We start from the raw sequence: 13,504 nt of genomic DNA on the forward strand, positions 1-13,504 counted from the left end.
CCAGGGCTAAATGAGGCATAGACTCTCCAAAAGTCACACCTGTTGTCAGGGAGATGGAAGGTAAGAACCTGTGCAGCTGGCGTGCGGACAGCAAGCAGGGCTGGAGGGAGGCAGCCGAGTGTGACTCTACAGTCTGTGTTCTCCCAGGGCTGAAAGAGGGCCCTCATTTCAAAACAAGACACTCCTTGCTTTAATACAGAAGGAATGAAGTCTGACACAGAACTGAGGATGGTCACATTAATAATGACGGATAAGATGTCCCTAATTCTTTAGCAAATGCACACCAGGTGCATTTAAAAACCCACATTGTGGTTATGTCCTCAGCAAGAGGTAAAGATAGCTGTAACCAGAGCCGGGTACACGGGTTTTGTGATGATTGGTTGAACTTTCTCAGGTTTTTCCCTGTTCACCCTCATCAAAACATACAAGTTTCACCTTTCTGTAATGGTGGCTTCACACCTTACTGTTAGTATTCTTTACGATCAGCATGACAAAAGAGGACAAAGATTACAGTACAATAAATCACAGAGAAATCAAGGTACTCACCCTATGTAGATAAATGATTTCTATTGGAAATCAATTTTGGTTTCATAACCACCTTTTTTTCTAGGCAACCCAGAATTTTTATTTCTGCAGCCTAGGAATCAAGAAATTGTAGTTTTTGAGCTTGCCATGCCTCTAATTTACTGAGTGTGTTTTATGTTCAGGCAGTCTGTGCTTTGGTTTTCTCTAGTTGAAATGTAGGTAAAATCATTCTTCTGTAGAGTTACATAATTTCCGGAAATGTTAAAGCCAAGGGGCAAGAGCCAAGGTGGTTTTAACTTGATTAAAATTGAAATGTTGCAATGTTGCCTTCTAACCTTGCCCTTCTATCATCTGTTAATTTGTCCTTGATTCTGGAACTTTTGGAACAAATGCAAGTTCAACAGATATTTTTTGAACATCCTTTCAGTACCAGGTTCCATGTTCAGTGCTGGTAGTGCAACTGTGATCATGACAAAGACCCTGCCCTCAGAAACCTTTGGTCTTGTGGGGTGACCCCTTCTCTGTTCTGTCCTAGAATTGCCCAACCAGCCCCCATTTTTACTGATCATGCCTTCTTTATTCATTCATTCAGCAAATATTTGTGAAGCACATATTAAGTTCTACATATTGTGCTGAGTGCCAAGGTACAGTGATGAGGAAAAGAGATAGGCCCTACCCTCAAGAAGCTTCCAGTCCCCACTGTGAATTGTTCTCCTGGAAACATCTCCTCCCTCTACACTCCCTCAACACCTAATTCATACCTCTTCCTAGCATTTGCCTCATGGAACTTGTAATACATATCTTTGTCTCCTTTTAAGCCATAAACACCTTGAAGGCAACAATCTCAACTTTCTCTCCTGGGTACCTTGCACTCCCTAGTGTCTAACACATAGGAGAGCCCAATAAATGTTTTTGAATGAATAAATAAGTGCATGAATTTACAAATTAACGAATCTATGGAGCCAGAGACCAGTCTTCCCTGACCTGCCATCCCATGTCTCTTGGATGAGGAAGTTAGTGATCCATCATCTGTTAGTACTAAAACACTCCTTATGATTTCAAGGACCTTCTAAACATAAAACCAGCTGGTACATGGGTCATTTCTTCCTCCAAATATATTTTCCATTGAGATAAAGAACAAATACTAGCTTCAGCTTGTGTTTACAATATTTTTTTGCAAGAAGGCAAACACTATTATATGATTTAAATGAAATGAACTTATAGTAAGGAAAGCAAATGAGTTTACTTGTGACTCTTGGATAGATGTTGTTAATATAAGAAGAAATATAATAACAATAGCTTAAACAAGCTAGAAGCTTTTTTTATACGTCACGTAAAAGTCCAGAAACAGTCTGATACAAATGTTCTGCTCCATGAAACAGTCAGCTCATGGCACCATCATTCCCTAAGATATGGCTCATGGTTCAAGATGGGCTCCAGCTGTCACATATACCTCCATGCCTCAGAATGAAGGAAGAGGGTATGAAGAAGGGACAAAGGCCAAACACTCTTTCTCAGGCAGTTTCTTGGAGGCTACCACAGAGCATATCAGCTTACATCCCACTGGCCAAAACTTAGTCATATGACAACACATAATTATAAAGGAAGTTGAGGAAAGTGGTTTTTATTTTAGATAACGATTTATCCAGCTAAAAACTATTTTAGTGTGTCATAAAAGGAGTACAGATATGGCGGATACAATTAGACGTCTCTACTGCAGATACTGAAACTGAAGTGTTAGTGATTATTCAAGAACTTTAGTATTCTAATTACTGCAAACTGAAGTCACAATGATGAACTCCAATTGTTAATCCACCATGCTATGATCACACTTGGTACTGGTCTGATTGTCACTATCAATGACAGAAGCAGTGAGATAGAAGGAAAAGAAAGCTTTTACAAAAAAGAAATGGGGGGGCGGTGGCAAGGGGAATCTGGCTAAGGCAGTGACAACAACAATGGAAAGGGGATGGCAGGGTGGAGAGAGATGGTAGAATCAACAGGACAAAGTGATTGGATATTGGAGAAAAGGGAGAATGAGGATCTAGAATGATTCAGCTTTAAAGTAAATTAGACCCTAGTAATTGGACTAAAAAGGGTGGTTTGGAGACTGCATTAGACTGGTGGAGTTAACGGCTGCAAATTGACCTGAAATCTCCCCTTGATCTATTACTTCTTGCCATGAATTTTCTTTTGAATGGACTAATGAAGTTAATAAACTTCTCCAAGTAGTTAATCTTTCACAGGAAAAGTTTAACAGTTCTTAGTGACCTACCTTAACCAGTCATAATGTTCCCTCTCCTAATTCAGTACACTACTTGCAACTCCTTAAAATTCTGAGTTCTTGAGGCATTCTTAATTCAAGTGCCAGAATTTCTCACTTGAGTAAGCTGAAAGTGGAGTTGGTACTGCCTTCTTTACAGTTGTGAAATTTAAAATACATTAGATGTTTTAAAGGACCTGACACAATGCCTGGTTCAATAAATGCTAGTTTCTGTCTTCTTCCAAAGTGCTTTCTTTTTTATGCATTGACTCAACAGACATTTACTTAGCAGTTACTATTTCAAGACACTGGGCTAAGTGCTGAGGAGCACAGCTGAATTCAGTCATTGAAACCAAAGTTATAATATTCTTTTTCACTTCTGAATGCTGAGGTAAATTCTGATCCTCTACACCAGTGTACTTGCCCCTGTACTGGGGGTTTCTCAGGCTAGGGAACTGCATATGTTTGTTATCTTTGTATTCTCAGATCTTAGCACATGTATTTATGAATGCACAACCAAGAAATGAAGCCCAAAATCTAAATTCAGGACCAGAGTCTGAAAACTAGGATAGCCATGGGTGTCCAGACATTGTTGGAGACAATTCTAGGAATGTTGAGTGTCTGTTGGGGTGCTCCTTCCATATGGCGCCAAGTACCCTCTGCTAGAATAGCTGATAGAGGAGGAGGTAGGGTTCCTAAAGGGCAAGAGATAGCATACGACAATGATTAAGGGTTTGGGCTCTAGAATCAGACATTTATACATGTAATTATAATAAAGTATGAAAAATCTCCCAAGAGGAGAACTCCAAGATCCAAGATGTAAAAGATTATAACAGATTAGACCTGCCTAGTCTGAGGGTCCAGATAAGACCTCCTTGAAGAGTCCTATAAGTTGCTCACTGTATAGCTGAGGGGTTAGTATGAGTGGAAATCCAGCCTGTGCTCCACTCCCAAGCTGGATGCCTTAGTACAAGGCTGTGTCTACCCCACAGGAGATTTTTTTCCATTCACATAAAGACCCAACAGTTTGGCAAGCTATGCCTCATGGTTCTAAGCATCGGAAAGCTAAAAGATAAGTAGATGTTTTTCAGGCAAGGTTTAGGCCAGAGGGACCAATGAGGGGGAACAGCATGTGTGAGGTCTGGGGATTTTACGAAGGGTCTGGTGTAATTGAGGAACTGAAAGAATTTTAGTATGGCTGGAGTGTAGAGTTCAAAGAGAAGACCACCAAGAGTGAGGCTGGAAAGGTATTCATTACAGCTAGCATTTTCTGTGAGTTTACTAGTTACACTATGTTAATGGCTCTACATGCATTATTTTAATGAGATCACAGAAAGTGACTTTACCAAAGTCATATGTTAGAAAACAGTGAAACTATGATTCAAAGCCAGTTTTAACTTCAGAGCCTGTGCTCCAAACCATGTGTTCCATGACATCCAAAGATCTGCAAAGGCAGGCTGCAAAGGGATAAAACTGGAGGCAAGAATGCTTATTAGGGAATAGTTGCAGAAATCCCGGTATGAAATGCTGGCAGACTTAAGATGGCCTTGGAAATGGAAGGGAGTAGATGGATTCCAGAGATTTAGGAAGGAGAATCTACAGGACTTGGTGGTTGTTTGAATATGAAAGGCAATGATGAGGAGAGAGGGGTGGAGGCTAGGATGACTCTTCATTTTGTGTCTTTGTGGATGGTACGTCATTTGCTGAGATTAAAAAACAAGCAGCAACAAATCTGGGAGGAAGATGAGTTTAGAGCCTGTCAAGTTGGAAGCACCTGTGGGACATCCAGGTAGAGATGACCAGTTGACAGTTCAGGGCTGGTCCTGAACCTCAGGAGAAGCTGTATAGTTACCCAACATCAACGTATCATTGGTAATTGACTCACAGAGAGGGTGAGATAGAGAGCAAAGAGTTTCTACTAGGATAATCATGCTAAAGTAGAAACTTTTCATTAAATCTAGTGGTCGAGTCTTATAACATAATCTGAGCTTTGATTTATCTGCATCCTTTTACAAGAACTATTCCTCAAAGGTTTATGGAGTGTCCTATTACAAACTGAAACCAGATATCTGTGATAAAGAGGTACAAAAAAGGGAAGCCACCATAAGAAAGAAAGCATAAAGAATAAATGGCCTTTTCTGACATTTTTGTTTGATTTAAAGCCAGATTTAAACTTGAGTATGACTCATTTTATATTTTCTATAAGAACATAGGTGGTGAATAAAATATTATTTATATTATACTAATACAAGAAACTGCTTCTACTAGGAAAATTCTATGCATTATTCACGCAGAAAAATGAATGGATTAAAATCCAGCAATAACATCAGTGGGGTCCCTAGCTTATCAATGACCTCTTTAAAATGTGGCCTCACAATTGAACATAGTCCTTCTCCAATATGGGCAACTGACGTTTTCTGTATCTTACATGAAGTACTAAAAAAACATAGTCTAAGACTCTTAAGTCATGCTGTCTCCTCCTGCTACCCCTCAACCTTTCTAAATGGAAATTCTAAGCTACCTCAGTTATAGTCATCATAACAAGATGGGATTTAGGCTTAGCTGAATTCATTTTGTCTCTCTTTTCTTTTAGAAAGCATCACAGTCTTCACATGATGTGGCTTCTAAAGACTCAAGGACCACCCACCTTACCAGTCTGCAATGGCAAAGGCAGAAATGGATATTTAAACAACACAGCTTCCATTCTGTTATTAATCACTCTGTAGACATGTGCCACCACTACAGGGAGTGAACTGCACCAAGGGGGAAAAGTTCCAGGGGCCCCCGAACCATCAGCACTCTTGTTTCTCCCCCTGGAGAGAAAGCAGAACTATGGCATTTTATAGCTGCTGTTTGATCCTCTTGGCAATTACCTGGTGCACTTCTGCCTATGGGCCTGACCAACGAGCTCAGAAGAAAGGGGACATTATCCTCGGGGGGCTCTTTCCTATTCATTTTGGAGTAGCAGCCAAAGATCAAGATCTAAAGTCAAGGCCAGAGTCTGTGGAATGTATCAGGTAAGGAAAGGAGCCAAGTCAGAGAGTGTCTTCTCTTCTGGTGGTTGGAGAAAAGCTGTATCAAACCCAAAATAATTTTTTTTCAAACTTGGTTTTATTTTTTTCAAAAATGGTGAGTGGTAGTCATGCTGAAATTATTCCATGACCCTCTTTAAAAGAAAGTTTTCAAAAAGTAAAATGTCAAATATACTGAATAGAAAAATCCATGGCCTTTTTGGAGTATGTGCCAGTCACTTGGTAACTGAGTTGTCATTGTTCATATCTGGCGGCAGTGTTGCTGAATGGAAGACTAAGTACCTAGAAGGCAATTTATTATAGGTCTTGCAAACCTGAGTAGTAACATCTCCCATTTACCTTAAGTGCCCCAAAGGTCAATAATACTTGAGTGTTAGCTGCCTTATTCTCATTTTTTTTTAAAAAGGATTTTAAAGTTGAAAGAAACCTCAGTGGCTGGCATGACCCAGGCATCTACAAAATGCAGTCTATAGTATTTTGAAAGCCCTTCGTATAGAAGGCTGAAATCCTCTTGTTTAACACAGAATATACCTAACACTGATGGGAGAAACCACAGAATCCATCTAAATCTCTCACTGAACTCTTTCTTCAGCCATGTGAAGACAGCTAACTTATCCCATTGAATCACTTCTTTTCCAGGCCTGAATCTCAGTTTTCTGAACAATTACTTCATGACTTGATTTCCCTCCATTTGAGGCTCCCTAATTTATCATGACTCTAGTAGAATATGGCACCTAGAATTAGGCAGTTCCTTCAAACAAAATCTGACTTCCACAGAGTAGAATGGACTGTATATCACCTCCCTTCACAAGGATATCAGAGACCATGACTGCACCCCAAGTCTTTACCCAACTTCTAAGAGAAAATAACACTTTCTCCTTAAGACTTGCAATGTTCAGAAGGGATCCAGCACTCTTCCATGGTCTCCCTGATTGCTGGAAAATGAAAATGAAAACTAGAATTGCTCCAACAAAACTGGATTTCTGTTCATGTTCTAATGAGAGCTTTAAAATTAGATAGCATTTTCATATTTTTCTCATAAATACAGAAAAACTAAGTACAGAATTTCAACTATGCTGATCATATTCTTCATATACCCATTTGGACAAATATCTTCTTTGTTGTAACCTGCCGACCAGAGTTGTGCGTGTGCCATGTATATACCTAAGGTTAAGCAAAAAGCCCTGGAATACTATATTTTTTAAATTATATTAAAGAAAGATAGTAAAATCAGTTTAGCAGTATAAATGTTTTATGTAAAGAAAAATTCTATAATCTCTCTTAACTTAAAACTTAACTTTTAACTTAAGGTTTAAAACAAATAACTAAACAACAACAAAAAAATGATGGAAACATAAAGAAAATGACTAAGAGAAAAGGTCACATTAAAAGTTAAGAAACTGGGTGGAGGGGAATAAATTAGGAATCTTGGGGCATCTGGGTGGGCTCAGTTGGTTAAGTGTCTGACTTTGGCTCAGGTCCTGATCTCACAGTCATGAATTCGAGCCCCACATTGGGCTCTCTGCTGTCAGTGCAGAGCCCACTTCAGATCCTTTGTCTCCCTCTCTCTCTGCATTTCTCTGCCCCTCTTTGCATGCATTCTCTCTCTCAAAAATAAATAAACATTTAAAAAATAAATACATAAAAATAAAAGTTTGGAACCTAAACAACACAGTGGAGTACAGCAAATATTTCTTACCTCCTGCCATTGAGTTCAAGTAGTATAACCTACCATATAAAGAGAGAACCTGTGGAGTTGTTACATTTCCTCCTTTGGACGTTGATACACTGATTTAGCATACTTAACTAGCCCTCACTCTGAGCTAAATCTTGGGAGAGTGAAAACTATGTAACTGACCCTACTTCTCTTTGTTTAATTTGCTCGATTTTTATTTAAAATAATGTTCTTTGAAAAGCAATGCATACTCATTTTTTAAAACAGAATATATAAATAAACCAAAAGCCCACGATTTTAAAAGCCATTGCTCCACCACCCAGAAATAATCACTATTTGTAAACAGCCTTCCTACATGTTTGTTTGTTTGTTTACAAAGATGAGCTCTATCATCTCCCTTTCCCCTTTGACCTCCAGTAATGTCATAATCTAAATTTGTGACTCTGCAAATCTGAGGTTAGTTTTAGGCTCCTACATATTAAAATCCTAATCTTATGTATATTTTCTGTAGTCCTTTTTAAAAAATATCTGTATTATTTTTAATACTTTAGATCAGCAACTTCAAACTTTTTGCTGGATGAAGCAGATACAAATTATTCATTCTATTACGAATAACAATCTTTGCTACCATTGCTTCCTCTGTGTAAGGCACCAGGCTGAGAATTTTACATAATTATCTCATGTTCACAGCTATCATATGAGGTAGGCATTGTCCCCATTTTACAGAGAGTGCTCTGAGTCTCAAAGAACACATCATGAAAACAAAGAATAACACAGCCATGATTCAAACCGAGCTTTGCCCAGTCCCTACTCTTAAGTGGTTGACCAGAAAGCCTCCCATTTTCTTCCATTTCTTCTTTCTTGCAGGTATAATTTCCGCGGGTTTCGCTGGTTACAAGCAATGATATTTGCCATCGAGGAAATAAACAGCAGCCCAGTCCTTCTTCCCAACATGACACTGGGATACAGGATATTTGACACTTGCAACACTGTTTCTAAAGCCTTGGAGGCCACTCTGAGTTTTGTGGCACAAAATAAAATTGATTCTCTGAACCTCGACGAGTTCTGCAACTGCTCAGAGCATATCCCCTCTACTATCGCTGTGGTGGGAGCAACTGGTTCAGGCATCTCCACAGCGGTGGCAAACCTGCTGGGCCTCTTCTATATTCCCCAGGTACACATAACTTCTTATATGGGGCAATGCGGGCAGGGATCAGGACTCGAGTGACCTCCATGCCCAGTGTCCATACAGCTTGCTATTTTCCTATCTCTGGCTTTACACTGGCACCAAAAAAAACCCTTCCAATTAGTAGGGGCACTGTATCATGACCATTTGGGATTTCTGAGACCCCAATATCAACCATGTCCACTAAACCTTCACAACTCTTCCAAAATTCTTTTACACATACCTTGTGTAAAACTTTGCCTTTTTTTGCCAGGTATTTATTTTCCATTCCATTCCTTTAGTAAATGACCATTCTTCTGCCTTTACTAAAAGGAATGAGGCCACATGATGTAAACTCACCTTTCAAACTCAAAATATGTCCCTAATCCTATTCCTTTAAAATTCTGCCTCTCTAACTTCTGGCTTAAAGTTTAGCTAAGGGGGAAGCAGAGTATATTTTCTCACAGAACAAGAACTTAATCATTGTCTTGCACATTCCAGAATGGAAAATATTCTATTTCGTTCAACAATATTTATAGAGCACACATGAACAAATAGTGTCCACCCTGCAGGAACTCACCCTAGATGAGGAGATGTCTGCATTTTCAAATGCTAACAATTCACTGAAACAAGTGCTTTAATAAACATTTGTTCAAAGTTGCATATTTTCCCCCTATGGAGCAAATCTTTTTTCATGTTAATATTTATAGATCTATGACATCATTTTATAATAGTGAAAAGTTGGAAACAACCTAAATGTCCGTGGATGAGAGAATCAGCTCAATTGTAATACATCCTTTACATCAATTTTAAAATTATAGATCATGCTTTAAATTTATTTTTTTCAATGTCTAATATTTAAAGTTTGTTAAGAGTACCTTTGATAAATTCACATTTATATGTTGGGAGGTCCCCATTTCTTTGGTGATAGACATTATCCTTTTATATTCATGTGGCAACTGAAAAAGACTTGTCATCATTTCCCGAATCCTTACTTCAGGGAATTAAAGGTGTTTCCCATGGGGAAGCCCTGGCTTTATAACTTTTGCACAAAATGATCTAATAATGGTTGGTAAATGTGTTGGGTAAGATGCAAATATGCATCTTATAAATTTTGCATATTGTACAGTATTTTTTTAATTCACAGTGAAAGTAAGTTTTTGTGGCCAAGAGGCACAAGGTATAATTGTGGGTAAGGTAAATAAAGAATATAAATGTAAAGGTTTTAATTCTTTATGGTTTGGATGAAAGACAAGGTTAAGCTAAATTTGAATTATTAAAGTGTCATGAAGACTATAATTCTCAGTCAAAACAATGTAAGTATATCTACAGTAGTGTTTCTCTTCCATGACTGCGTGTTAGAATCACATGGGGAGCCTTAAAAACCAATATCTGGGTTTCACACCGTAGAGATCCTGGTTTAATTGATATGAGATGCAGCCTGGGCATCAGGAGTTTTGAAAGCTCCCAAGGTGATCCTAATGTGCACCAGAACTGGGAGCCACTGCTCTGCAGGGTAGGGACAGAGGCCAAGGGTATTTCTTATGCTACTCATGCCACCAAGTGGATGGAACAAGCAGACCAGCTAGAAAAGTTCTGGACAGAAGTTTTCTGACTCATTCATGAAATTCTCCCCTCTCACAATATAAGAAGGTTTTGTGTATTTTTAAGAGTTGTTTTTTTTTTTCTTTGTGGGTAAAACAGGTAGTGAAGTAGTATTTACCCCCCTCATTCCTAGTTTCTTTTTTAAAAACTAGACAAATATTACAAATGCATTCTTTAAGAAAAACATATTCAGGGGCGCCTGGGTGGCGCAGTCGGTTAAGCGTCCGACTTCAGCCAGGTCACGATCTCGCGGTCCGTGAGTTCGAGCCCCGCGTCAGGCTCTGGGCTGATGGCTCGGAGCCTGGAGCCTGTTTCCGATTCTGTGTCTCCCTCTCTCTCTGCCCCTCCCCCGTTCATGCTCTGTCTCTCTCTGTCCCAAAAATAAATAAAAACGTTGAAAAAAAAATTAAAAAAAAAAAAGAAAAACATATTCATAGTAGATATATTTGTAATTTTAGTCCTTTTAAAACCCTTTTCAACCCATTTTTCAAAAAGAAGAAGTAAACATTAATGGATAAATTTACAAAATGCCTGAGTAGGTTTTTCATTTGCAAAAATCTGACAGAAGCCTGTTGTTTGGGTCTGCAAGTAGAGCTCTGTGGAAACAACAACATCTCAATAAATTACTTAATCTAACTACCTACACCTCATGATCTCTCATAATAGAGCAAGAAGGGGCTTGCTGATAAAAGAAAAAACTGTCAATTTTATATTGTAACTTCCAAAATCAAAGCTCTTGTCAGAAAAATCATGCTCTTTAGCAAAGTTGGTCGTGGCCTTTCATACACCAATGTCTTTCATGTTTTTGATGTAGAAACTATTCATTGGTAAGAAGAAATATATTGGAAAATTCGTTTTAAAACACTAAACATAGAAAACTAGTTGTTTCAATGGGTGAGAAATATTAAAGACATTCCCCCCAATTTTTAAACTCAGTTTCCTTTAAAATCTCTCTAGAAAACTAGAGAAAAGAAATATTAAACACTCCTTCATTAACAAGAGGGAGACTAACTGGAGACTGGAGGAGAGAACCTAGACAGACTAGGAAAGAGGAACCCCTTGGGGCTCCTCTGAAGAGCCTTAGGTTTATCACCCACAGAGAATTGCATTCCTTCCAGAAGTGAGTCATGGACACAGTGTTCATCATAGTAAAGGGGAAGCTAAATGTTTAGATCAGAACCTGGATATAACAGGAAGAAGATGTGTACATGGATATATGATAACCAATGAGGCATCACAAAGGAAGTAGGAGCAACTTTGCAACAGCGTGTAAAGACTCTCCTTGAAAGGGTAAGTAGATTCTACTATTATTGGGTTGACTTTATGGCCAGACCCATTTCTGAAAGTGGCATTGTGAAGAATCACCCACTGGGAATTAGAATGCTCCCCCAAAGACTGACTGATGCTTGAGTGCTCACACTGGAGAGGAACATATTCTGGTTGTCTTCATCCTTTCATCCCATCTGCAATGAACAGCATGTTTGATAAATTAATGAATGCTCAAAAAGCCAACCCCACAGAGCCTTGAGGTTCATCTGGCACCTCATTCACTCATTCATCCTATGTTCTTTCCAGGTCAGCTATGCCTCCTCCAGCAGACTCCTCAGCAACAAAAATCAGTTCAAGTCCTTTCTCCGTACCATCCCCAATGATGAACACCAGGCCACTGCCATGGCAGACATTATCGAGTATTTCCGCTGGAACTGGGTGGGCACAATTGCTGCTGATGATGACTATGGCCGGCCAGGGATTGAGAAGTTTCGAGAGGAAGCTGAGGAGAGGGACATCTGCATCGACTTCAGTGAACTCATCTCCCAGTATTCTGATGAAGAAGAGATCCAGCAAGTGGTGGAGGTGATCCAGAATTCCACAGCCAAAGTCATTGTTGTTTTCTCTAGTGGCCCAGACCTTGAACCCCTTATCAAGGAGATTGTCCGGCGTAATATCACAGGGAGGATCTGGCTGGCCAGCGAGGCCTGGGCCAGCTCTTCCTTGATTGCCATGCCCGAGTACTTCCATGTGGTTGGAGGCACCATTGGATTCGCTCTGAAGGCTGGACAGATCCCAGGTTTCCGGGAATTCCTGCAGAAAGTCCATCCCAGAAAGTCTGTCCACAATGGTTTTGCCAAGGAGTTTTGGGAAGAAACCTTTAACTGCCACCTCCAAGAAGGTGCTAAAGGACCTTTAGCACTGGACACTTTCCTGAGAGGTCATGAAGAAGGTGGTGGCAGGATAAGCAATAGCTCCACTGCCTTGCGACCTCTCTGTACAGGGGACGAGAACATCAGCAGCGTGGAGACCCCTTACATGGATTATACACATTTACGGATATCCTACAATGTCTACTTAGCGGTCTATTCCATTGCTCATGCCCTGCAAGATATATATACATGCTTACCTGGAAGAGGGCTCTTCACCAATGGTTCCTGTGCAGATATCAAGAAGGTTGAGGCTTGGCAGGTACATACTTCACTTAGATAGCAGTTCACTGTGTAGCAGAATTGGGCTGACCCAGGCAAGACAGATAAAGTGGTCACCTCAAAAAGACAGTATCTAAATGATGTTGCTATACATAGCTTTGGGTTCAAATTGCCTTTTCAAACATTCTAAGTAACTGACTTCTGCAAAATTGATAGTAATTTAATTTGATTATCTGTTTAAAGCCTTGGTTCAACTCTTCTTTAGTCCAGGGGTTCAGAATACCTAAAGTATGGCCTCTAAGAGCTTTAAAATTTTTTTTTAATGTTTATTTATTATTAAGAGACAGAGAGACACAGAGCGTGAGCAAGGGAGGGGTAGAGAGAGGGGGAGACACAGAATCTGAAGTAGGCTCCAGGCTCTGAGATGTCAGCACAGATCCCAACGCAGGGCTCAAACCCACAAACTGTGAGATCATGACCTGAGCCAAAGTCGGTTGCCTAACCAACTGAGCCACCCAGGTGCCCCAGCCCCTAAGAGCTTTTAAATATCCTGGAACGGATTTAATACTATGTATTAAATGGAGTACATGGAGTATTTTTACAATTATGGTAAATTACAGATATTGTCCTCTTATAACAAGTATTAATTTAGTACCTATTAAATTCCATATGCTAGTGTCATCACATTTAGCCACTACTTTTACCAAAATATTATTCACAATATAATGTGATGGACCACCCAACAGGCCAACTAAGCTTAGGACACAAGCAAATCAAGGGCACAGGAAAAAAAAAAAAAACAAAAAAACAAAACAAAAC

The 13,504-nt window shown here is 39.5% G+C and overlaps 1 protein-coding gene across 4 annotated transcripts in view; it reads left to right on the forward strand.

Annotated features, from left to right (window-relative positions):
- The window catches only part of CASR (calcium sensing receptor), a 79,708-nt gene that overhangs the window by 43,898 nt on the left and 22,306 nt on the right, over window positions 1-13,504 (forward strand). For 3 of the 4 annotated variants that reach the window (XM_040484678.1, XM_040484677.1, XM_040484679.1), the window contains exons 2-4: window positions 5,382-5,805; window positions 8,363-8,669; window positions 11,841-12,725. In XM_040484678.1, coding sequence (XP_040340612.1) covers window positions 5,621-5,805; window positions 8,363-8,669; window positions 11,841-12,725 — 1,377 coding nt within the window. In that variant the 5' untranslated portion in view covers window positions 5,382-5,620. Of the gene's footprint in view, window positions 1-5,381; window positions 5,806-8,362; window positions 8,670-11,840; window positions 12,726-13,504 lie in introns of those variants that run through there. The other variant, XM_040484680.1, reaches the window with a different exon arrangement.

The sequence above is a fragment of the Herpailurus yagouaroundi genome, unplaced genomic scaffold (assembly GCF_014898765.1).
Source record: "Herpailurus yagouaroundi ecotype Mexico unplaced genomic scaffold, PumYag 162, whole genome shotgun sequence".
NCBI classification, from domain to species: Eukaryota; Metazoa; Chordata; class Mammalia; order Carnivora; family Felidae; genus Herpailurus; species Herpailurus yagouaroundi.